Consider the following 25,280-nt stretch of genomic DNA (forward strand, 5'->3'; position numbering starts at 1 on the left):
TGGGTCACTTCCTGGATAAGTCTCCTCTGAGAGAAGCTTCCCTTTAGAATCTACCACAGCTACACAAATTCCTTTTCCTTCCAGTAAGTTTCCCTTTGTGAGGACATGGAGCTCCAAAGCTGTAGCTGGATGTTGTTCATTGGTTATTTTATTGGCATAGGACTCAATTTCATTTTTTTTTCTCTCGGACAAAGACTCATCTTTGCGCTCTTTAGCTGATTTCAGATCATAACGATGCTGCTGATTGTCAAAGAAACTTTGAGTTTTGTGCCTCGCGAACAAATTGCCAACTGCTTTTCCAGTGGCGGCGTTTAGCTTTTGAGTGAATGTTGTTGTCAAAATTGATGAGGCAGAACCAGAAAAATGGTCAATCATGGCTTGTGATACACCTTTTGAAATGGAGTTAATGAGTTCATCTGTAAGTCGTTTGACATCCTTCAGCTTCTCCCTTCCATCTCTTTCACGTGATCCAAATAATGGTTCCTCAGCCAAGGACTGTACAAATGCTGGAACAAACTTGCTGTCAATGGTCTTTCTTGTAGGAATGGCTGAAAACATTTCATAAATGGTGGTAGAGATTTTTGCTGTAGTAAAAAGTGCCTTGATACAGATGTGAGGTTGCTGTGCAACAAACTCTGCTGATTTGTCCCAGACCTGGGAGAGTGCATTAATGGTCAGATGTACTGCTTTACAGTTTATCAATAGGTTGCTCACGGTAGAATTCGTTTTCAAATTAACATGATCTTTAATATCGTTCTCCAAGTTTTTGTCAATCTTGTAGTTGCCACATTCTCTATCCAGGACAGCCTTTGGAATTGCTAAACTAATAAACTCTGTGACTGCATTGACAAAGTCTTTATTCTCTTTCAGAGCTGAACAGACAGAATCCTTGAAAGTCTGTTGGAATGCTAGTTTGAAACTTTCTTGAAGTGTAGCATCAATGCCTTTGTTCACTGCTGTGTTTACTCCTTGAATAGCTATTTCTTGGATAGCATACTTACTTGCATTTTTTAAATTTAATTTGACCATATTTGATGTACACAGGGTACTGAAGGTCTGCGTACTTACTGATGTTGCTGCTTTTTTTACTGATGTACAAGCAGACACAAAAAGTCGTTTTCCTGATCTGATGGCACTACATGCAACACTTCTTAGGGTTTTGGTGCCGTGGAAGATATTCTTGGCAGCATTTGTCACAGAAGTGACTGCTTTTTTGATAACACCGAGTCCACCACAAACCAGAGAAACTCCTATGCTGATGGCTTTAGATATTGCCCATGATGCCCAGTCAAAAGTTCCATTTATCATACCTGTGACTCCACTTATCATGTCAGACACACCTTCAGATATCAAGCCAAGGCCAAAAGAGGACAGGGAACCAGCTGACAAGGCACATATTAGCACTCCTGCTACCACCTGAGCCACACCAATAAAGCAGCAGATCAGAGCATCAAAGGAGAACCGAGGCTTTTTTTTCACCTCAAACACAACTGCAAGACCATAATTATGGAAGAGGCTGAATTCACTACTAGAGACGAAATCCTCACAAGATGATAAGCTGTAGAGTGCGGAGTCCACAGTTGTAACATCTTCACTCGATGCAAGGACTTCGAGTATTTTTGTGATATTTCTCTTCCAAGACTGAAATATATTCATCCTAGCCTGCATTTGTGTTTGGAAGTTACGGCTATCACTGTGGTGTGGTTCAAAATCACTAGTAACAGACATGGAAACTAAACTCAGAGTATTTGCGGTTTCTGACACATAAACATCAATAGCTTTCTCTGTCTCCTCGAGTAAGACACGTGCCTCGTTTTTGTAGTTCTCCTTAGCCATGTTAATAGTAACGTAAGCTTGGTTATACAGTGCAATAGCTCGGTAGTAGTTTTCAAAGCCAGATGCTTTTTCCCAGTAGAACTTTGCTCCATAGTCACATTTGGTTTTGTTCTGAAAGTGCAAGGCAGTTCGTCCCAAAGCCTGCTGGATGTGATCGTAGAAATTTTCACTGTTACCTTGTAAAAGTTTGTTACTTGTGTTCTGCAAATGCTGGATGAGGTCTTCTTTCAGTTTCTTGATGTCATTCTGTGTGTTGATCTGATCTGTGTGAAGAATCAGCCATAAACCCCATGATTCTTTCAAAGCATTCAGAGCTGGGTGATAGTCCATCTTAGTGCAACAGGACTCAAAGTAACGAGGAACGTCTTTTACTTTCACTTCAAAGAGATCTGTCTTTTCCTCTGTGCTGTAATGCTGATCAAAGTCACTAAGGAACTCACAAAATGTGGAGAAAAGCTCTTCCTTCATCTCAATTTCAACCAGTTTCTCTTTCTCCATGTCCTTAATACGTTTACTTTCAAACTCTTCTCTGAGTTCCCGCATGATTTCAATGGAATGGCCCTGATAAGCCTGAGCGAGGTGCTCATGGTTCAGTATTAGTTGGACCATGCCTGGTGTGCCTTTTCGACCTGTGCGCCCAAAGACCTGTTGCTCCACTCGTCGGTTGTTGGGAAAGTAGGCAAGTATCACGAAAAGACCTCCACGTTGATTGACTTCCTTTGTAACCTTAATGTCAGTCCCACGTCCTCCAAGGTTAGTGGTAATAATGATCTGTCCCTCAGTGAACTCCTGATTCTCAATGCTGTGGCTTTCACTGTTTGTGTACATGGTAACTGGATGCTTGGTGCCTGCTGTTATTTTTTCATTAAGGGTGTTTGCTGTGTTGACATCTTCACATACGACCAACACAACCTGACCCCTGTCAGAGACCTTTGAAACTGTGTCACAAAGCCTCTGAATCCATTTATCAGTGCCTCCCCTCACTTGCACTGCAGGCAGCTCAGTAACTTTCTTACGCTGATGAGCTGGTATAACATAGCAGTCTGTTTTGTAGTGCCTTGTCAGGAAACACTTGTCTGCATCTCCTCCCAATGTTCCAGAAACACCAAATATTCCTTTCCCACTGAGATATCTCTTGAAGAAACTCCGATTCGACATGTAGTTAGTCACGTTTGATAAAGGTGATAAAGCTAACTGATGTTTCATCTCCAAAAACTGTTGCAGTCCATCACCCCAGCGTTTGCTTTTCTCCAACATCCCACTGGCCTGAAAGTCCACTGGAATTACTGTGTGATACATGTGTTGGTCTTCTTCACTAATATCCACTCCTTGAGCTCTGAGTGACTTCTCAATCATGTACTCTCTGCCTTTTGTCATTTGAATGGCCTTCAGGGCATTCTCAACAAACACTGGCAGTTGCTTTTGCAAGTATTCCTCCATGAAAGGAGGGATCACAAAAGTGTTTTCTTCTGTGTCTGCATTTGAATGACATTGTTTAGAATATTTAATTTTGGATGTCAGCTCTGCAACAGTGGCTTCAACAAGAACTTTTTCAGACATGATCTCACAAGCCTTTCCATTCTCGAGTAGCAGCATGTTGATGTTTTGGTCAGTTTCAGTTTTTTGATCTCCAAAGCGAGCAGCTTTCCTAGTTTCTGACTGATAGACATAACAGTTAAACGCCACCTTGTTTTCCATTCCCATCTCAAGGACACTAAGCAGGTCATATTGCTGTTCCACTCCAGTTTTTGCCATGAGAGACTTCCATGCGTCATCATGCAAGGTTGCCTTTTCCTCTTTCCCTTCACCTGCATTAACAGACACTTTTAACATTTCAAAGTCTTCCTCTGAGTAAAAGCCCAATTCAGTGCCTGGCAACAAAATGTCCAGTGGTGAAAATGTGCCAGATGTGTCAGAACCTATCATTGCGAGCAGTGCAGCCGTATGAAAATTCTGGACTCTTGTTGCCCACATGATCTCTCCAGTTTCTTCCATTTGAATTGGTCGGCATGCTGAAGTCACAGCCCAAATGCTTGCAAGGACTTGCTCCAAATGCTGTAGACCTCTGGACTCATGAGAGAGAAATGTAATCTGAACTCCATTATCCAAGGTCATATAATCAACTTCATCCACAATGACCATCTCAAAACTCCTTTCTCCTCGAGTCGTTTTCTTCTCAAACTCTTGTCTCAGTGTATCTGCTGCAAATGTTCCTACAGTACTGTAAACGACTTGTTGCTTATATGCATCTTGAATCAGTTCATCATGTTTTTCAGGTGGGGAATCATTTAAAGGTGGAGGAACGACAGATGATGTGATGCCAAACATTTTGTACAGTTCTTTCCATTCTTCTAAATCACGGCAGGCAAGGACTGGAGAGCTTGTCACAAGATCCACCTTTACACCACGAATGGCATGAATTGCAGCAAGCATGGCTAAAATACAAGATTTTCCTTCCCCTGTCCCGATTTCAAGAAGACATCCTGTATTTGTTTTTGATTTTGAAAGAAGGAAAATGACCAGTGTTGCAAGCTGAGTTAATCTTGGAACATATCCTTCAATAACTGTTTTCTTTTCACCCTTTTGAAAGATGAGAGTGGAGCACTTTTTTACTGCAACTGACATCTTAACCAGCACTTGTTTGAGGACATCTCTGTCTGGATCATTGAAATCCATTGATTTAACTTTCTTCTTCAAATCTTCAACTTCACTTTCACTGAGATCAGCTGTTGCATTTTTTGGAAGCTCCTTTTCCAGATATAACAGGACATCCTCCAGGATAGTTAACACATTCTCAGGGAGGTTTTCATCATGCATTTCTCTTAAAATGGTTTTAGCGTCTTTGTGTCTCTCATTGTAAACATGGTTTTGTAACATTCTGAGGGGATCAGATGTACACAGAGCATTAAATACGTTGCAGTACTCTACTTTGTAGGTCTGTGCCATGTGGAGTAATGAGAACACTTGCTCAGTGTCTTTGCCAGTGATGTTCCACATAAAATCAGTTATTTCTCCTGGTGTCCACATGTTGTTGAACAAGATCTGACACAGAATTTCTTTACTCTGCATGGTAAGCTGCACATCTGTATAAAGAATGTTCTGCAAAAGTTTCCCTGCAAGTGATGGATGAGTGTCATTCAGCTGTTCAAGCACACTGAGTAAAAAGTCCCGGTCATATTGATGTTCATGGTCATCCTCAGTCTCTTCAAAAACTACTTGCAGTACTGCTTCAAGGACTGACAGTCTGTCACTAAGAGGCAGAGTATCATAATCAACTGCAGCATCAAACGAAAACATGCAGCTGCTGGACAGGTTGTGTTTCTTACAGTAGTCAACCATTATTTCATTTTGTAGGCGTTTCATTCTGTCAGCTAATGGCTCTTCTGAGTCTTCGATTTCAGTAATTTCATAACTGAACATCAGGTCAATGAAATCCTTCTCCATTTCTGCAACCTGTAGGAAAGAAAAAAATCAAGGAACATCAACTGATGAAATATAAATAAGGAAACAGAGTACTGTGCAAAAGTCTTAGTCCATCTGGAAAAAGTATACATAAAGCTAGTGTATTTTAGAATAAACACTAAGCAATTAGAATAAACAAATAAGAAATTCATTGTGATGGTTGTGTGTGTTGTCTTAAATTATCTTAAAAGCTTTCATTAAAAAAGCCCTGTACAGTTACCATTCAATACCTAGTTTATCTAATCAGTTGTTCATTAAAATTAATCTGGTGCTGCAGAAGCTCCTGTATCCATCTGAAATATATATTGTGTCCATCTGAAATACATACTAATAACTTCGCTAAATCCAGCACTCTCGTTATTTATAACTGCATTTATGTTTATTTGTATTTGTTCTAATGTTGTATTGTTCTCACAGGCAACATGATACTTACTGATGAGATAAGGTTTACACAATTTAATGGCTGCTTAGACTTTTACACAGTACAACATATATTGTAAATGTACCTAAATACATTTGTGCAGCTGTAATTACATGTGAGTTACGTCATTACATGCAATTTAAATGATAGTACTGTTGCACAGGGTGGGTGTTGGGACAAAGCTGCTTGCCAAACTGCTTGAAAAAAATAGAAACTGCAATGATCAACACCTGAATAAGAAACTATATGTTCTTAATATTTTCTAAAATCTAAATCCAAAAAGTTTAAGTTTACAACATGCTGTGAAACTGAGAAACTATTCACTATTTTGAAATATACTAACTTTCATGCAAGCTAATCAAACAGTTGTACAAAGATCATTTTTATTGCCCTCATTTTATTGCACCTTTTACTGAACATTGCTAACCTATAATAACTTTTGTAATTGCATTTGCCTGTAAGCTAAAAAACGTTACCACGGGTACCTCATCTCTGTCTACTGTATAGACTTCCAGTGGCTGTTGTATTATATGGGTTTGCTGGTGGAACTGCTGGCCTCTTAGGATTTCTTTCTGCTTCAGTCTCTCATTGGCCTGAGAAAGCTTCTTAGCAGATATTTCACTTTCTCTTTTGATCTGTTCTTCAATTCTTCTTTCCAGCTCAAGCTGTGCCTGCCGTCGCTGTTCCTCTTTCTCTTTCTCCCGTCTTCGCTCCGCCTCTCTCTGTCGGGCATCATCTTCAAGTTTGCCTGAGAAAATAAGTATAATATTGTTATAATATAATAACAGTTTATTGACATTTAAAAGCGGACAGTATGCATCCTATTTGCACCTGAAACCGGTGCAGAAGGCTTGGCACATCAGCTCCGGAGTGTTTATATTAAGGCTTATTTCTGCCCTCTCTGCAATACTTTTGGTGAGACTGTTACATAATTAGGTGATTCTATATATCAAACTATGTCCCTTTGATTCTATAAATTACATGATGTCCCATAGACAAAATGGACTCAAATAATTGAGTCAGTTATATTTAGGGGGTGATTGGGTGAAGTTGCCTGCTAGTTTTTCTCAATTGCCTGAACATTTTTGTCCATTCATAAGTCATATTCTCAAAACAGTTAACACACAATACTAACCTGCTGGCCAAAATAATGCTTTCTTTACAAAATAGACTGATCACCACAAAACAAAGCAAACTTCTCCAACAAACACTTCAACTTACTATCACAAGAATAAATTCCTTCACTCACTAAACAACCACCAAACCACCAGATAAACACAAAATACAGGTTCAGTTTCACAGCTTTCAGCCTTCATTAGTGCAGCAAGTATTCATCTATTTTTTTTTAATCAGACTACTTCTATTCAGGCACCTTATCAAGTGCCAAAGTGTTAACACATTGAATTGAAATCGTACTGAATATGAAACCAGAACAGCTCAACTGTGGTTGGCAGAAATAATTCCTGTCCATGGACCTCCTTACATGAATTATTTCACTTGCTTCAAGAACTATTTAACCATTCTTAGCATATGTGTTACAAAAAAACACTGATATTAAATCTGCCATTTGTATGATTTTGCAGATAATGGACCTGCAGGCATCATAAACCATTATTTACTCTGTGTCATGATGGCATACATCTAATTAACACTCAGTAAAGATCTCCTGTTTCAAAAATTTAATTATATACAGTTTGAACTTTAGTAGAGAGCTTTCCAGGAAGTAATAAGTGCACATACATCATCTAAGCCTAATCTTCGTGGGTGGTGGAGGGTGCCACTGCCAAAATCATTTCAGGGACACGAGTAAATCTTGGTCATAGTCGACAGTCACCCTCAGACCGATGGCCTTGTGGAAAGGTTTAATCAGACTCTCAAAAGCATGTTAAAAAAAGCGATAAGTCAAGATGGACGTGACTGGGACTTGCTGAGCCCTTATGTACTCTTTGCCGTTCATGAGTTGCCCCAGGCCTCCACAGGGTTTTCTCCCTTTGAGCTATTATATGCTCGGAGGCCTCGGGAGCTCCTTGACGTGGAGCTTTGTTATTGAGTATGTGCAGGAGATGCAACAACGGATAGACGCTGCCTCACCTATCGTATGGGAACACCTAGAGGAGGCCCAACAAGCCCGGCAGCGGATTTCCAACACAACATCCAACACAACATCCGGACACCCCCTGGGGTTGTGATAAGGCAGCAGCCCTACCGGGGACCCGAAGCCTGCTGCATTGCCATTGAAGAGGAGGTTAAAAGAATGCTGCACGCCGGTATCATCGAACCCTCTGACAGCCTGTGGTCCAGCCCAATTGTCAAGCCTGACGGGACCTGGAAATTCTGCACCGATTTCTGGAAACTGATTGAAGTTTCACAATCTGACTCCTACCCTCTGCTCCGCGTGGATGACCTGATTAATCGGTTAGGTAAGGCATGTTTCATCTCCACTCTGGACCTCACCAAGAGCTGCTGGCAGGTGTCCTTAACTTCTCAGGCCTGCCCAAAAACTGCTTTCCCCATCCCCACGGGGCACAGGCATTACAGAGTTCTTCCATTTGGCCTTCATGGAGCCCAGGCCACCTTCCAACATCTCATGGATGTGGTCCTATGACCCCACCAAACTTGCAGCGGCCTACTTGGACAATGTCATTATTCACTCAGAGTCCTGGGCTGAACACCTGTTACACCTTTGGAGGGTACTCTGTGGACTCCGTGAGGCGGGACTCGTAGCCAACCCCAAGAAGTGTCATCTCAGACTCTCAGAAGCACACTACTTGGGGTATAGAATAGGTAGGGGTTTACTACAGTGTCACAAATAAAAGTGGCAGCGATTCTCAACTGCCCCCGAACCAGGACCAAAACAGAGGTACGTGCATTCTTGGGGGTGGCGGGGTATTACCGGCTTCTCCTCTGTAGTGGCCCCTTTTTCAGATCTTATTAAGAAGGGCCAGCCCGACTCAGTGAAGTGGACCACGGAGGCTGAAACAGTCTTCATCCAACTAAAATGCCACCTGATCACTGAACCTATTTTGTGTAATCCGGATTTTGACTGACCCTTCACGGTCCAGACTGATGCGTCAGAATGGGGTCTTGAAGCGGTACTGACCCAGGACTTCGACGGTGAGGAGCATCCGGTTTTGTACAACAACGCTATGCCACTGTGGAACGCGAAGGCCTGGCCATTAAGTGGGCCATTGTATTACTTGACCGGTAGGCCCTTTGCTTTAATCACGGATCATTTCTCTTTTCTCGAGCCATCAATCCAGGTGAAGACTGTGTCAGCCTCCATCACGGCCAAAGGCAGCTTGCCAAGGTACTGAGAGCTGTCATACTTACCTATTGTTGTGGATAGTAGGCGAACGCGTGGCCGTGAGGGCAGGGCCTGGAATCCCGCACGCCTGGCTCCTGCTGATCACCTCAGCTGCAACCCCTCAGCCACACAGAGCCACCAAAATAAAAGATCTACTGACAGATCAGTCGAGTGAGTGACACTGGAGACTCGGGATCAGCCGAGAGCTTGGTTTTTTCCTTTTCCCGGCCTTTTTGCCTCTCGTTCTGTCGTTTTCTCCCTTTCTCTCTCTCCATCTCTATAGAAGACTGAAGCCGGCGTCAGACAGGACGGGCACGTTCATTGGGCCCCTCACCCTTGACAGTCGTCACACTTGAAATTACTTAGTGCTCAGGAGCAGATGGCATCAAAATGGACTGACTGAGCTCACTTTTTGCTTGTTTTTTTCCTTTCTTTCCTTTTGTTTGAATACTATCATTGCTCCTCTCTCCTGGAATAAAGCTGGCTGATAGCCAGTGTTTTTTTTAACTCACCTTTCGTGTCTGCATGTTCTGTGGTCTCTCTCTCAACCGCAAGCACCCCACAGTATGTATATCTAATTTGCATTTTCATGGGGCTCTTGGCTCAGAGGAGCCCAAAGTTTGCCCCTGCCTTTGCCTAGTGCAGAGACCACCCCAGTGTGGCAGAGTTGGAATGCTGTGCTCCCTACTGGGCAACACCACACATCTAATGTGGGAAATAACTGAACAAGAACAGAAAAAAAATTTACTAGTGCCCAACCAAATTAGCCACCTATTAGTACAACCACCTATGTTTTACTGCTAAGGTTCACTTGTTGTGCACAAATGTCTGAACTGTCTGAAAATAAGTATTACATCGACAAGCCATGCTCTTAATAAAGAATACAACTACTAAACACAGAGCTAATAAAAACAGGTCACATACCGTAATTTGGGCATGTTGATTTCTTCTCCTCGTAATTTATGTTGCAGTCCAGGTAAATTTGGTCTCCACACTCTCGAATAATGAAGTGAGGGTCACCTCTTGGATTTAATTTGTACCACAGATCTGGTTTTCTATAGCACTCTGTCTCTGAACAGTGTCCATACTTCACATGAACGTAGAAGGTTATTAACCAGTTAAGAAGAATAGTATACTCCATAGATGATCTTCCATAGGGACCAATACAATGCTAAAACAACAGAGAAATTGATGGATTACATTGATTAATGTTAATTATGGTTTACATAATTAAGCCCTTGCAACAAAAAAACAGTGTATGTGACTTTTTTTTGTAAAAACCATATAAACATCTTTATTTGATGCTCTGTATTTAAAATTAAGGGGCCACAAAAATGTAAATAAAGCGTAGCTGGGCTTTTAACATAGAAGGTTGTACAAAATAGAACGGAAAACAAAAAATGTTTTTTTTTTTTGTTGGATGGACTTAATTATTGACTGTTGCTCCTCATAGCACCCATGTTAAAAGTGTGTTTTCATGGAGCAGTGAAATTACACCATTATCTGTTTTATCTGTGTTATCTGAAATTCAGTTCAGCTCAAAATACTGAATACAAAATAGAGATGTGAAAGAATAGAACAATAAACAAAAGATAAACAAATGTACAAACTCTAAAGGTTGTGTTTGTTGATTAAAAACAATGAAATAAAAACCTGTGATTTGGAGTTGAATATCTAAAAGTTTTTAAGAATTAAGAATTAAATATAATAAACTTGATGTATCTGAGATTTGATAAAAATCTTTTCAGTCTGAGAAACAGTGTATTTCTGAATATCTCAGTCTGAATAACATTGTCTCAACATTCAAACGCAGTGATTGTGTGCATTACCGTCACATATTCCTTAGGAAGTGTCATCTCTTGACTATCGTGACAGACGGTCCATTTGTATGGAGTTTTATTCTCAACAGTTACTTTTCCTCCCTGATTCCCCATTCTGAAACAAAAGACCACAACAAAAGTATTAATTATGGTCCACATCAAACATTTGGAAATGGATTTCACATGAGAACACAGAGAATCACTTAAGCTCCGTTGATGAACCTGACGCACACTGAACTGCTAGAGTTAACAATTGTCAGAAAATGTCATCAGTTATATCTCATCTATTACTGAAGGTGGAAGGAGGTTTGACCCAAATCTATGTTGGCGCACTGTAGCATCCATTTTACATTTTTAAGTGCATTAATAACTAACTAACTTACTAACAGTACGTGTCAATTTGACAATTTGTCTCCTTCCCACAGTGCATCCTGGTGTCATCCCTTCCCCAGGTAGACAGTGCACACATACTCAGTCATCCAGATGATGTAAAACAAGACGGGACTCATCAGACCAGGCAACGTCCTTTCATTGCTCTAAGGTCTAATTCTGACACTCACATGCCCATTGTAGGCTTTTTTGATGGTGGACTGGGGTCAGCATCAGCATTCTGACTGTTCTGTGGCTATGCAGCCCCATAAGCAGCAGGGTATGATGACACTCACTGTGACACATTCCTCCCATAACTATCATTAAACGTGACATCCTGTGATTTGTGCCACAGTAGCCCTGTAAAGCCAAATACTGTAATAATTTCCCAATAATGTAATAACCCCAGACATGTAATGATTTGTTTCCCTTAATTTGGTCAAAATGTAATAAAACCCAATAACGTAATACAAAGTCTTAACTTAATGTAATGCTACTTTTACTGATAATGTAATACCATATTGCCTTATTACATTATTGAGAATCTAGTATTATGTTATTGGGAATTATACATGTTCATAATGTTTTCCAACTATTTGGTTTGCCAACTATTTGTCTGAAGGGATGATTCAGTACTCTCAAGAGTAGATACCAACAGTCTCCTGAAATGTTTTATGGTGTAGACAGGAATCAACCCAGCTTGGAGAAGCATCACTGACACAGTGTCCTTTGAAAAGGGGCAGGATTCTCATACACGGTAACTTCTGAGCCGGGCTGTAAATGAATAGTAAGGCTCGTAGGCATATTTGTCTCACTGATTATATATATATATAAATTAAGATAGCTGGTTAGCTGATGGTGAAACATGAACACAACCACAAACATGAGCACAAACACAAAGCTGTGTTTGTTATGGTATTTATACAATAGAAAAAATGTAGCTATGAACCATGTTTCAGGTATACTAACCCAAAATATAGTGATATGGAGTCAGATTTACACTATGTGTGCAGGTATGTTTGTTTGTGTAAATGCTGAATGCTCCATCCTTATTACAGTCTAAACAATTCATTTACTATGACCAATATAAATCACTTTAACTTAAATTAAGCTAATTAATTTGATGTATTCGGAAGCCTAGTCTGGACAAAGCCATCAAGTCTTATGTTTTAAGAAAGTATATTTCTGATGTAAAAATTGGTTATGTCAGTAGATACACTGGGGAGGTTACCTGTATTCAGACTTAAGCTGGTGTTTAATTTGTTTTTGAATCTGGTATTCATCACACCTGGAATGAAACATGAATGCGAATGCCTGAAAACATTTGAATGAGCCGGTGCTGAATATGGGTGGATAGGTTGTGGGCTATATAGTTCTGTAGGTTGGTTTTGACATAAAACACCTAAAAACGTAAATTTCTGGAACAAATTTTGTGGTTACACCAATTAGTCAGCCAGTGGCTCTGGACCTGATAAAGCTCCTCACAGGATGGGACAAGACAAATAACAATTTAAAGTCTGCATTACAGGTAACACATCTCTCCTTCCACATAATCCAACTGTCTAAGCAGCTCTTGAATCTGGCAATAAGTCTGAGGTCTGAATGCAGATGTGCACAATGTTGACAGTATGCTTAACTCAACTGTAAATATATCCCAAAATGTAGAACATTCACTAAATTTCACAATGTAACATAATAAAAAAAAAATAACATCATCCATTTGGAAAAAGGTGATTTTGTAAACTTGTAAATATGAAAATATAACTTGCAAATATAACATAGTCCCAATAATGCAATAATGTGTTACATATGATCAACTTGAAAATGTAATACATTCCCAATAATGTAATAAGGCATTACATTTTCCAGAAAATTAAGTGCAAAATTATACTACATTTCTGAGTGTTATTGCTTTGTTAGGAAATTGTTACAATATCAGGTTTTACAAGCCCTTCTGTTAGTTCGGACAAGTCGGGATCGCCTTTGTTGCCGTCACGCACTGTTGATCCTTGGGCACCCAACACGCTGTCATTGCTACTCACTACTGCCTTGAGCACCCCACAAGCCTTGCTGTTTCAGAAATCCTCCAACCCAGTCATCTGGCCCTAATGATTTGGCCCTTGTCAAGGTCACTCAGGTCTTCACACCTGCACATTTGTCCTTCATTCACCATGTCAACTACAAGAACGGACTGTTTGCTCACCATCTATTATATCCTAGACCTTGACATTGCCTTTATTACAAGATTTTGTCATTTTAGGAGCGACGATAGGTCGAGGTTCGCCACTTTGCCAAAAAATGCATCAACAGTTTAAAAAACTTTCTTCAGGTATTTCAACCAGCAGGTTGGCGTGGACGATGCTGTTATTTATCTACTGCAGAAGGCAGATTTCCATTTGGACCAGAACAACACCATTGTGAGAATCACTTGCTTTGACTTCTGAAGTCAAGACTTCCTATTCACCCTGTACACAATGGATTTCCAATACAGGTCAGACCACTGCCACCTTCAGAAATTTTCTGATGACTCTGTGGTGGTTGGGTGCATTAGGGATGGGCAGGAAGGAGAGTATAGGAACCTAGTGGAAAGCTTTGTTGAGTGGTGTACGAAGAAACACCTGATCCTCAGAGTGACCAAGACCAAGGAGATGGTGGAGGAGGAAGAGGACCACGATCAGTCCCGTTACCCTCATGGGTCAGAATGTTGAGCTGGTAGACACCTACAAATATCTAGGTGACCTGCTTGACAACAAACTGGACTGGAGGGCCGACACAGAGGCTTTGTACAGGAAAGGGATGAGCAGTCTCTACTTTCTGAGAAGGCTCAGGTTGTTTAATGTGTGCACCAAGATGTTGGTGATGTTCTACCAGTCTGTTGTTGGGGGCGCTGTCTTCTTTGCAGCAGTTTGCTGGGGAGGCAGCATCAGAGGAGGAGATGCAAAGAAGCTCAACAAACTGATCAAGAAGGCTGGCTCTGTCTTGGGATGCTTAATTGATTGTTTTTGAGGTGGTGGTTGAAAGGGGGTCACTCAGTAAACTCACTGTTAACCTGAACAACACATCACACCCCCTCCATGACCTACTGGTCAGACAGCAGAGCACCTTCAGCAACAGACTCATTCAGCTCTGCTGTAGTGAGGAATGGTACAGGAGATCATTCATACCAACAGCGGCCGCACTGTACAACTCCTAATCACTGTGCTGGGACATTATTGTATACTGAAGTCTTTTTTGCCACTCATATTGCACTGCCACTTTGTTTACTTTGTTTATTTTGGGTATCTTATGTCACATTACACTGTCACTTTGTTCATTCTGTTTATCATATCTGATACTGCACTGCCACTTTGTGTATTTTGTTTATTTGTTTACACTAAAATTGCACATTGCACATTGCACACTGTCACATCTTTCATAACATCACTAAAGTCTTGGCCAAAAAAAAAAACAATCATAAATTGAATAGCATCAAGCTCATGGCACAGCTTCAGCCTACACACAGACGTAATGATTTTAACTGATGTTCAGGTACTTGTTTTTACTTTGTATGTTTACAGTATTTGCAATATTTACAGTAAAGCCTTTGGTTAACATTTTAGATTGAAGCTTTAAGTCTGAATAATAATGGATTGTCAGTCAGCCATGCTAGTCATTAAACAACACCACATTCTTATGGTGGGTATGTTTACTACAGTTGTAAACCTTTACTTTACATATACAGAATTTGTGACTAAAAACATGACAAAACATACTTTTTGGCCAATGTTCACTTTAAACTATAGTAATGATTAATTAATAAATAAGTTGTATAAGGGAAGAATTTTTTATGCTTCCCGAAAACCTTTTAAGATAACACAAAATACCAAGATGACTAATACATTGACAATTCTGGGGGAGCTTCAGTGCACTATTTTGTAGGTGTGGTATACGCTGATGAGCAGGTCAGATGGTCAGAGCTCATAGAGACACGAGTGAACATTCTATACTTTTAATCAAAGGCAGCAGCATTATGGGGGAAGTATTTGGGCACATAGGTATCTGTGAGAGACTCTGTGGCTGTAAAGCTATCAGTGAACTAGTGCTTACTAACACATCACAGTATACAGCACAGAAACAACATCTGTTTAGTTTTTAACAGCACTACAACACATAACTAAAATGCTGTTGGCTAAGCACTAATCACAGCAGCTACAAATTATTACTCACTACTACGGTTGGAATGTACTGGAATTCAAGTATTCAAAATATGTATTAAGAATCTGCATTCAGTCAAGTTACATTTTGTAAAGGCAGAATTCAGAATACGTTTACATTTTTAAAACATTTCATTCTTTAAAAGAAACACCATGAATACTTTATTAACTATTTTAAAATTGGCACAAGGCTTGAAAAGACAAAAAAGACTGAGCTCTGCTAAAGCCTGAGCAGACTGATAGATCAATGTAATGATCAGTTGTTAATCTCAGTGTTACTGAGCTTTTTTGAAGGATGATAGAACTGAACACTCTTCTCAGTAGTGGACATGTTCACAAGTCATAAGTTTAGCATTAATGTTGCCCTGGACTTGTGGAGGAATTTCATAGAACCGTAATACATGCCATAAACTAAAAATAACACTGCTTCCCCACTTTATATTTACATTTGCAAGATTTTATCATTGGGATATGGGACATCGTTAGTTCAGGAGTAGCAGTGGACTAAGGCAGGCGATGACAGCCAAAAGAATGCTGAGAATTTTGTAACTTCATGTAAATAAGTGAAGTTTTCATGAAAGATATTAACAGAAGAAACGTAAGAAGAAGAAATGTAATGGAAATACATTCATTGCTGAGTACATTTAGAACACAGTATTTAGTATTTAGTTCAGTACTTTTTTAAATTATTTTGCCCAACTCTGTTCACCACAACTGGAAACTAAACAATGTCAGAGAAACTGAAACTAACAAGGATCAGTTACTCACTTCATTCATACACAAAGTCATGAATGAACTCTAGGCATTAATGAATTACCCCCACAGACATTTATATTATTATATGATTAGTGCACTTTTTAAAGTCACTGAGCTGTTCTAACCATTCTACTGCCAGTGTTTGTCTATCGACACTGCAAGGCTATGTGTTTAATTTTATCCACCTGTTAGCAATGAGTGTGTCTGAAACACTTTAACTCAATAATTAGGAGGGGTGTCCCAATACTTTTGTCCATATAGTGTATCTGGACTCTATGTAGTTCTGTATAATGTATTGCTGTTGTGTGTTTGTGAAAAGAGAAAGAGGAATTGGGGAAATGGGACAGCTACACAGAGCTCCTACACATTTGTGTGGTTTTCTACTTTGTGTCTTTTTTATTTTACGTTTAGTAGAAAATATACAACACAGAGAATATTTAAGCACATACAAAACGCAGGATTTAAAGGATAGTTGGATTGCTCCATGATTGTCTGTCCTTTCTGGGTGCGCATGCAGTGATGTCATTTTAAAATCTGCTAAAGAAAATCTGTATCGGCAGATTTTGGCAGGTGTATAAAGCAGCTTCTCGTCTCCTCTGGTATTGAGACCATGAAAGTGGGTCACGGAGGAGAGGAGGAAGATCGGTAGGAAAAAACAGTAACTTTCTGAGGGAAAGTAACTACTTTTCCCCAGGAGGGAATGCTAGGGTGGAGCTGTAGTGGGAGTGAACCAGTGCAGAACAGTGCGGGCCCAAATTAAGTCTCCCCAAAAATTGGGTAGAATGCCTCCCTTAAAAACAACTGTCTCTAACAAACCTCAGCTAATGGGAAGTTAGCAAACCATAATTCAGCCTAATTTATTTGTTGATTTCTGAATTATGTTACATGATACTTTGCCATCAATGTGCTGGTTAACAGTGTCGTATTGGTTGTAGTACATGATGGTAGTACATGATGGTAACACAATAAACAGCTTTGAACTACCATTGATCCATCATTTGATTGTCAGTATAACCAGCTAAGGTACTTGTCCTTGAACTGAGCAGCTACTTAAAGCTGGAGTTTGCATTTTACAAGCATGATTTGTTAGTGACACTCAAACTCATTACAGTTTATCATAGCTATGTTGTATGTTAGCCTACGGTATGTGAGCTGCATACATGTATACTAGTTTTAAGAAGTTCTGAAATGGAAAATGAAGTAGCCTTGAGCTTGAAGGAAAACGTAAGCGGAATAGATGTTCTCTCTTAATACTATTGACATTATTAATGCGAATGTGTGTCGAATCTCAATTATAAGACTAACTTTACTGCAGTCACTTGGGTGAACAATCAGTACGTGTGGACCATCAGCTCAATAAGACTTTGTAAATCAAACCAAGAATTTTCATTTTAGCACACAGACTACATAAAATGCTACACTAAATACTTTCATATCACCTAAAATGTTTAACAGCTGGCACATGATCGACCTTCAGTGTTGAAATGTGGTTGAAATAATGTCAGTTGTTGTTGTTGTTGTTTCAATGTTGAAAAAATGTCAAAACATTTAATGTTAAATGGTTGTGAAAAGGTTAACAAATTTCTAATACATCAACACTGAAATTTTAACTTTAGGTCAACGTAAACATAGGCTTCAAACTTCTCAAAACAGATTAGTTAGGGTTATTTACTTCGTGTGAGAACTCCCCTGGAATTGTCTCAGTATGAAATGCATGGATGATTAAAAGTTCAGGACATAGTCACTTTGATTTAGTTGTGTAATGTATATAAGATTGTACATTATTTAACCCTACTTTCTTAAAAATGATTTTACTCTGGTAGAAGATGTCCTCGGTTGTTCTACCAGAAGAAGCTCCACAGATTTGGCTCCTCCTTGTTTTAAAAGTAAAGGGGTTTGGGACACTTTCATGTCACTCTTAAAAAAACAGTTCTTGAAGGGTTCTTTAGTAAAGGCAGTGGTTCTATATAGCACCAAAAAGAGTTCTGCCTATCCTGCGATGTCAAGCTTGTAACAAAAGAAGAGCCCTTTCTGGTGCTATAAGAACCCTTTTCAAAAAGGTTCTATATAGAACCATCTACAACATATTCTCCATCAGTCTGAAGAACGTTTCACCATGCAAAGAACCATTTAAGTATGCAAAGCATGCACACCTAACTTAGTGACATCATATCACTGCATTTTTGAGGCGAGAGCTGCAGGTGGAGGGCAGGAAGTGAGTTTCTGCATAGGAGTCACTGTCACAAGCTCTCAAAATGCCTATGGTTTGTGTTGTTTATGGTTGCTTAAATCGTTCTAACCAAGAAACCACAAGAAGCTTTTATCAAGCACCAAAACTTGTTGTTAATAAGGGGAAAACGCAAGAAATCGACTGAAAAACACCAGCAAAACAGGCTTTTGAACCATCAGCTTCTTGTTTGAAATTCCCCGTTCCACCTTAAATGGTGCAGCAGTTATATTCTGGCACCTGCTGCACTATTTAAGGTGAAATGGGAAAACTGGCAAATAAAAAGCTGACTTCAGCGTGCGGTCGGAAGGAGCGGAGGATTGTGTTTGGCACAGTTAATTTGTCGATGTACACAGATGATAGATTTAAAACAATAGCTATAAGCAACACCGCTAATACTTAAATCAGAGTTAGTCCCAATCACATTTCTTCTTTTTACACCTATTCCTACCCATGATACATTGGAATGACATTAAACTAAGATAATACTATGGTTATCGTAATTTTTTAACCGAGAAAATACTTACATTTGTGGGTTTCTCTGGTCACTCACATAGCCATCTTGCCGGTTTTTCTTTTTTTTCATAACACTCTGTTTGGAGTGTGTCACTGAAAACCATCCGTTTGGAGGGCCATGTAGCCCTAACGCTTTGCCCTACCCCTCTATCTCAGCAACAATTGGGAAACCCTAACACTAGACGTGAACACGCAAAACAGAGGGCTAAGGGCCAAATGGTAGGGGCAAGGGGAAATGGGATTGGGCCTTAACGGTTACACAAATGACAGGTGAACACAAACAACTTAACCTGCCATGCTGTTTCGCGATGACATTTGAGAGTGGTTAACCTACATTATGTAAACAACATTAATAACATAAATAACATTAATGTTGAGAGCTGCTGTGGCATTGAATGTTTTCTAGGTTAATTCAAAGGACAGTATACGAAAACCAAACTACTCACAAAAAAGTTGAATACTTCGGTATACTTTATTTGTTTTCTTGAATAGAAGGGTGTCTGGAGGACGGACAGCTGTTTATATCTACTGCCTCAATAGCAGGAAAGTCTTTCTCCTCCTCTTCATAACATAAGAGTCACACTCAACATATATTGTAATGTTCATGCCTTTCTGTCGTAATATCATCAAAACTAGCTCAGTATGGCCTTCCTGCATTGCATCCATTCTGCTTTTCATTTCATGTTCTCCACCTGGAATTTGTGCATCATCAGCATGATGTGACTGCAGACAACATATTAGAGACTGTAGTCCATCTGTTTCTCTGCATAATTTGTTTGCTCCTTTGCTCAATTCAACAATGGATTGGCCCAAACCATTTGGGTGGTGGATCATTCTCAGCACTGCAGTAACACTGACGTGGTGGTGGTGTGTTATTGTGTGTTGCGCTGGTGCGAGTGGATCAGACACAGCAGTGCTGCTGGGGTTTTTAAACACTGTGTCCACTCACTGTTGCTGGTCCACCTTGTAGATGTAAAGTCAGAGATGATAGCTCATCTGCTGCTGCACAGTTTGTGTTGGTCATCCTCTAGTCCTTCATCAGTGGTCACAGGATGCTGCCCACAGGACGCTGTTGGCTGGATGTTTTTCGTTCTCAGTCCAGCAGCGACACTGAGGTGTTTGCAAACTCCAGCAGCACTGCTGTGTCTGATACACTCGCACCAGTGCAATACATACTAACACACCACCACCACGTCAGTGTCACTGCAGTGCTGAGAATGACCCATCACCCAAATAATACCTGCTCTGTGGGGGTCCTGACCACAGAAGAACAGGGTAACAGAGTATGCAGAGAAACAGATGGACTACAGTCTGTAACTGTAGAACTACAAAGTGAAACTATATGGTCAGTGGAGCTGATAAAATAGACAATGAGTGTAAATACAAGGTAGCTGTAGATAATAAAGTGACCAACGAATGTCTACATATAACCAAGCGCAGTAGTGTGGTATTTGGCCTAGATGTGGGTGATCTAATAAATATCGGCTTGAGGTACTTAATTGGCCCAAAACTGGTCCTGGATTAAAACCAAAACCAAATTCAACGTTAATTCAGCCGTGAATAAATGTCGAAAAGCCAGTGTGTATTTAAGAAGTACTTACTTCTGGGTCGTTCAGCTCTTCGTCTGAAGAGCAGAGGGCTGGTGACCAGTAGTGGGGTCTGATTTCAGCTTCCTGCCTTCTGGTCACTGATGATGGCTGTAACATGTATATATACGCTATATGTGTACGGGGGAGGCACTGGGAAGGTGGGTGGCCTTAGTTTTTGACATACCTTTTGACATACCTCCACCTGAGGAAGAACAAAGCACAAGCATGTTTTTATGTCACTTTGATGTCTCTAGTTTCCTTGTTCCATCTCTTTCTCTTTCCTTTTCCTCTTTTATTTTATTTATAAAACCCTTCACATGTCCTCCGCTGGCCTCTCTCTGTCCACCAGCTATGATCACTTCTCAGACACTTTCATTTTTGCAATACAGTCCTACAGTTAGAAGGGTGTGTGGAGGATGGACAGCTGCTCATATCTACTGTCTCAGTAACAGGCAATTCTTTCAGTTCAGCTGAAAAACTGCTGCTCTTCATAACCCATGACCAACATATGTTGCAATGTTCTGTTCATGCCTTTCTGTTGTAATATCATCTAATCTAGCACAGTATGTCCTTCCTGCATTGCATACATTCTGCTTTTCACTTCCTGTTGTCCACCTGGAATTTGTGTGTTCCCAGCATCATGTGACTGCAGACAACAGAATGTAGTCCATCTGCTTTTTCTGCATATTTTGTTTACTCCTTTACTCAATTCAACCAAGGTCAGGACCCCCACAGAGCAGGTATTATTTGGGTGGTGGGTCATTCTCAGCACTGCAGTAACACTGACGTGGTGGTGATGTGTTAGTGTGTGTTGTGCTGGTACGAGTGGATCAGACACAGCAGTGCTGCTGGAGTTTTAAACACAGTGTCCACTATCTGTCCACTCTATTAGACACTCCTACCTTGTTGGTCCACCTTGTAGATGTAAAGTCAGAGACAATAGCTCATCTGCTGCTGCACAGTTTGTGTTGGTCATCCTCTAGTCCTTTGTCAGTGGTCCCAGTTAGTGTGTGTTGTGCTGTGTCTGATCCACTCACACCAGCACAACACACACTAACACACCACCACCACGCCAGTGTCACGGCAGTGCTGAGAATGACCCATCACCCAAATAATACCTGCTCTGTGGGGGTCCTGGGGGGTCCTGGCTATTGAAGAACAGGCTAACAAAGTATGCAGAGAAACAGATGGACTACAGTCTGTAACTGTAGAACTACAAAGTGAAACTATAACGTCAGCTAAGCTGTTTATATGGACAATGAGTGTAAATACAAGGTAGCTGTAAATAAAATGGCCAAAGAGTGCATACATATAACCAACTGTATATAACTGTAGACTGTATGTTTTATTTATATATTTATTACCTGTTTATTTACCCATGTATTTGCTATTTCACCCGTTCTGTATATTTATGTGAGACAATTAAAGCAGTTGTTTCTAAATGGTGTCTGTTGTTGTCGTTGAAATTTATGCAGGCAAACAGGTGAAAACTGAGCTTCAAGAACTGGTGACTTGATACACTCAGTACCTACTGGCTTAATACATGAAAATGCACATTATTTTCTTAAAACTGGCAATTTATCGGTTGTTCAGCTGTGCAGACCTGTGCTGTTCTGTCTTCATTGAAGATTTGGCCAGGTGGTTTTCTTTTTATGGTTCTGTTATCATATGTCTGAATGAATGTCAATGTTAGCATTTGCTGATGTAGCCTTAGCTTTTGATTTTTTATTTACCACATGTAGCTCAGAGTTAAACATATGCAGAAAGGATTTGGAAGTGAATGAAGTCAGTATATTTTGCTAGCTGTTAAATATCATGACAATGAGCACGCCAGAGAGTGAGTGACAGTGAGCTTATCAGAGAGTGAGCGACAGTGAGCAGCCGAGCTTATCTAAGACCAAACTGTTTTTTGTCGTACTTTTAATGCTGGTGGTCTTAAACCATGCTTACCTCTCCGCACAGTTGTGAAAGCTGTGCCCGTTTATCCCAGACGATAGTGGAATTGGACGGCAGAATTACGCCTCTGCACAAAATCAAGGAAAATGAGAACTTGCTGGATTCTATGCTAGTAACAGCTCAGGCTCTGACCTTAGTAACCGGGGTGGAGTACCTCATCACAGCTGGAAGACCGCTGGCCTCAGCTGGATGCGGGATCCAAGGGGGTAAGCTGCTCCACGGCTTACCAAATGTGGCCATGGAGTGTGGCCTATGGGAATTTGCGCAAAAGGCACCTGGCTCAGCACCCTCTGCCTCGAAATATCAACTGAACAACAGATTCTCCACCTTGAAAGAGCTTGAGGACTCTACAGCAGTTCCCAGGAGACGTCATCAACGCAGCTGTCTTGCCAGACTCCGCCATTGGAGGCCAACATGCGGCATTCTCACTGGAGTCAGCCACTAAATGCTGTCGCACAGCATTCATGCTGGTCCAAACTGCCCACCAGCCACAGTGATTGTTGGAGACTCTATCGTCAGATATGTCAGTAACTTACTCCTTCACAGGTGCCAAGGTAAATGACATTACACAGCAGTTCCCTAGTCTTCTCACTCAAACTTTCACAATGTGATTATTCATGTAGGAACATAAAAGATGAAAAAAACTGAACACTGGAAGAAGGACTTTATTCAGTTATGTGACTCACTCAAAAACTATGGAAAAAGCTTTTTATCTCTGGCCCAATCCCCTCTCTCAGAAGAGGCATGGGTCATTTTAGCTGCTTGTTAAACCTTCACAGTTGACTTCAGGAAGCTTGTTTAGTAAATAAATTGTTTTTTATCGACAATTATAATATTTTCTGGAAACGTCCATCCTTTTATAGAAATTATGGGATTCATCGCAGCAGGCTTGGTTTGCAGATTTTAAGTTACAATGTGTTTTACTCTGTTGTTAACCTGAAATGACTACCTGGAACCAGACACACACTATATTGCCATAAGTATTGGCTCGTCTGCCTTCACACGCATATGAAATTGAGTGAGATCCCATTCTTAATCCATAGGGTTTAATATGATGTCGGCCCACCCTTTGCAGCTATAACAGCTTCAACTCTTCTGGGAAGGCTTTCCACAAGGTTTAGGAGTGTGTTTATGGGAATTTTTGACCATTCTTCCAGAAGTGCATTTGTTAGGTCAGCCACATGTTGGACGAGAAGACTTGCTCACGGTCTCCACTCTAATTCATCCCAAAGGTGTTCTATCGGGTTGAGGTCAGGACTCTGTGCAGGCCAGTCAAGTTCTTCCACACCAAACTCATCCATGTCTTTATGGACCTTGCTTTGTGCACTGGTGCACAGTCATGTTGGAACAGGAAGGGGCCATCCCAAAACTGTTCCCACAAAGTCCTTTCACTGGAACTAAGGGGCCGAGCCCACCTCCTGAAAAACAACCCCACACTATAATCCCCCCTCCACCAAACTTTACACTTGGCACAATGCAGTCAGAAAAGTACCGTTCTCCTGGCAACTGCCAAACCCATAGTAATCCATCAGATTGCCAGATGGAGAACACGTCTCCACTGCTCTAGAGTCCAGTGGCGGCGCTTTACACCACTGCATTCAATGCTTTGCATTGCGCTTGGTGATGTAAGGCTTGAATGCAGCTGCTTGGCCTTGGAAACTCATTCCTTGAAGTTCTCTATGCTGTTCTTGAGCTAATCTGAAGGCCACATGAAGTTTGGAGGTCTGTGGTGATTGACTCTGCAGAAAGTTGGCAACCTCTGCGCACTATGCGCCTCAGCATACGTGGCCTACCACTTCATCGCTGAGTTGCTGTCGTTCCCAATCGCCTTCACTTTGTTATAATACCACTGACAGTTGACTGTGGAATATTTAGTAGCAAGGAAATTTCATGACTGGACTTGTTGCACAGATGGCATCCTATCACAGTACCACGCTGGAATTCACTGAGCTCCTAAGAGCGACCCATTCTTTCACAAATCTCCTCTGCCCCCAAACTGTCTTACAGACCCCAAATCTGGGATCTGTAGACCTCCTTCCACACCTGCTCATACTGTAAATTATTTAGCTTAACTTTTAAATCCAGAAATGCTGATCCTAGGTGATTTAAATCTGAACTGATTAACTAATGCATCTCATCATATGAAGGATGTGTCCAGAAATATATCACTAATGGAACTAATTACAGTACCAACATGACCTAGCATGACCTCAATATGTCAACACTAATAGATTTAAACCATTTTAGCAAAACTTTCCTGGTGGTGATAAACAAGTATGCCCGTTATGAAAACGTTAGAATCGGAGATAGAAATTAGACTAGAAATTATCTGTCCGATAAACAGAAATGTGTGGCTGTGGGACAAAGTAAATCAGAGCTACTGCCAGTAACTCAGGGGGTCCCTCAAGGCTCGACCCTCAGACCAGTACCATTTAATATTTATATCAATGACACTGCTACCTCAATTGTTGATTGCAAGATACACTTATATGCTGATTACACCATCTTGTACTTCTTGGCTGACTATACTGGTACTGCAGTGGATAAACTACAGTATTCTTTTAAAGCCCCCAATCATCTATCTATTTTTATGATAAATTATAGGTTTATTTTAATTATCTGCTCATATGGACACCTTCCTGTACATATTGCATACCTTATCGCATGTCTTGCACATCTGGACACAACTCCATAACTAGACACTAGCTATCTATCAGCTTTTTACAATCATAAACTAGTCTTAAATGTTGAGAAAACGTTAGGTTTATGCTGTTTTCCAGAGCCTTCAACATTGATTTTAATGCTTTTAAAATCACAACCCTGTAGGGATT

The 25,280-nt window shown here is 40.5% G+C and overlaps 1 protein-coding gene across 1 annotated transcript; it reads right to left on the reverse strand.

Annotated features, from left to right (window-relative positions):
* Positions 1-1,310: 1,310 nt before the first annotated feature.
* LOC118800971 lies at positions 1,311-20,578 on the reverse strand (the record flags this gene model as incomplete). Its single annotated transcript, XM_036561150.1, has 5 exons — positions 20,506-20,578; positions 10,853-10,958; positions 9,948-10,194; positions 6,205-6,467; positions 1,311-5,289 (listed from the first exon to the last, which is right to left on the reverse strand). Coding segments are annotated over exons 2-5 (4,594 nt in total), but the record flags the coding sequence as incomplete, so codon positions are not given.
* Between the last annotated feature and the right edge of the window lie 4,702 nt (positions 20,579-25,280).

Source organism: Colossoma macropomum, unplaced genomic scaffold, assembly GCF_904425465.1.
Source record: "Colossoma macropomum unplaced genomic scaffold, Colossoma_macropomum, whole genome shotgun sequence".
Taxonomy (NCBI): domain Eukaryota; kingdom Metazoa; phylum Chordata; class Actinopteri; order Characiformes; family Serrasalmidae; genus Colossoma; species Colossoma macropomum.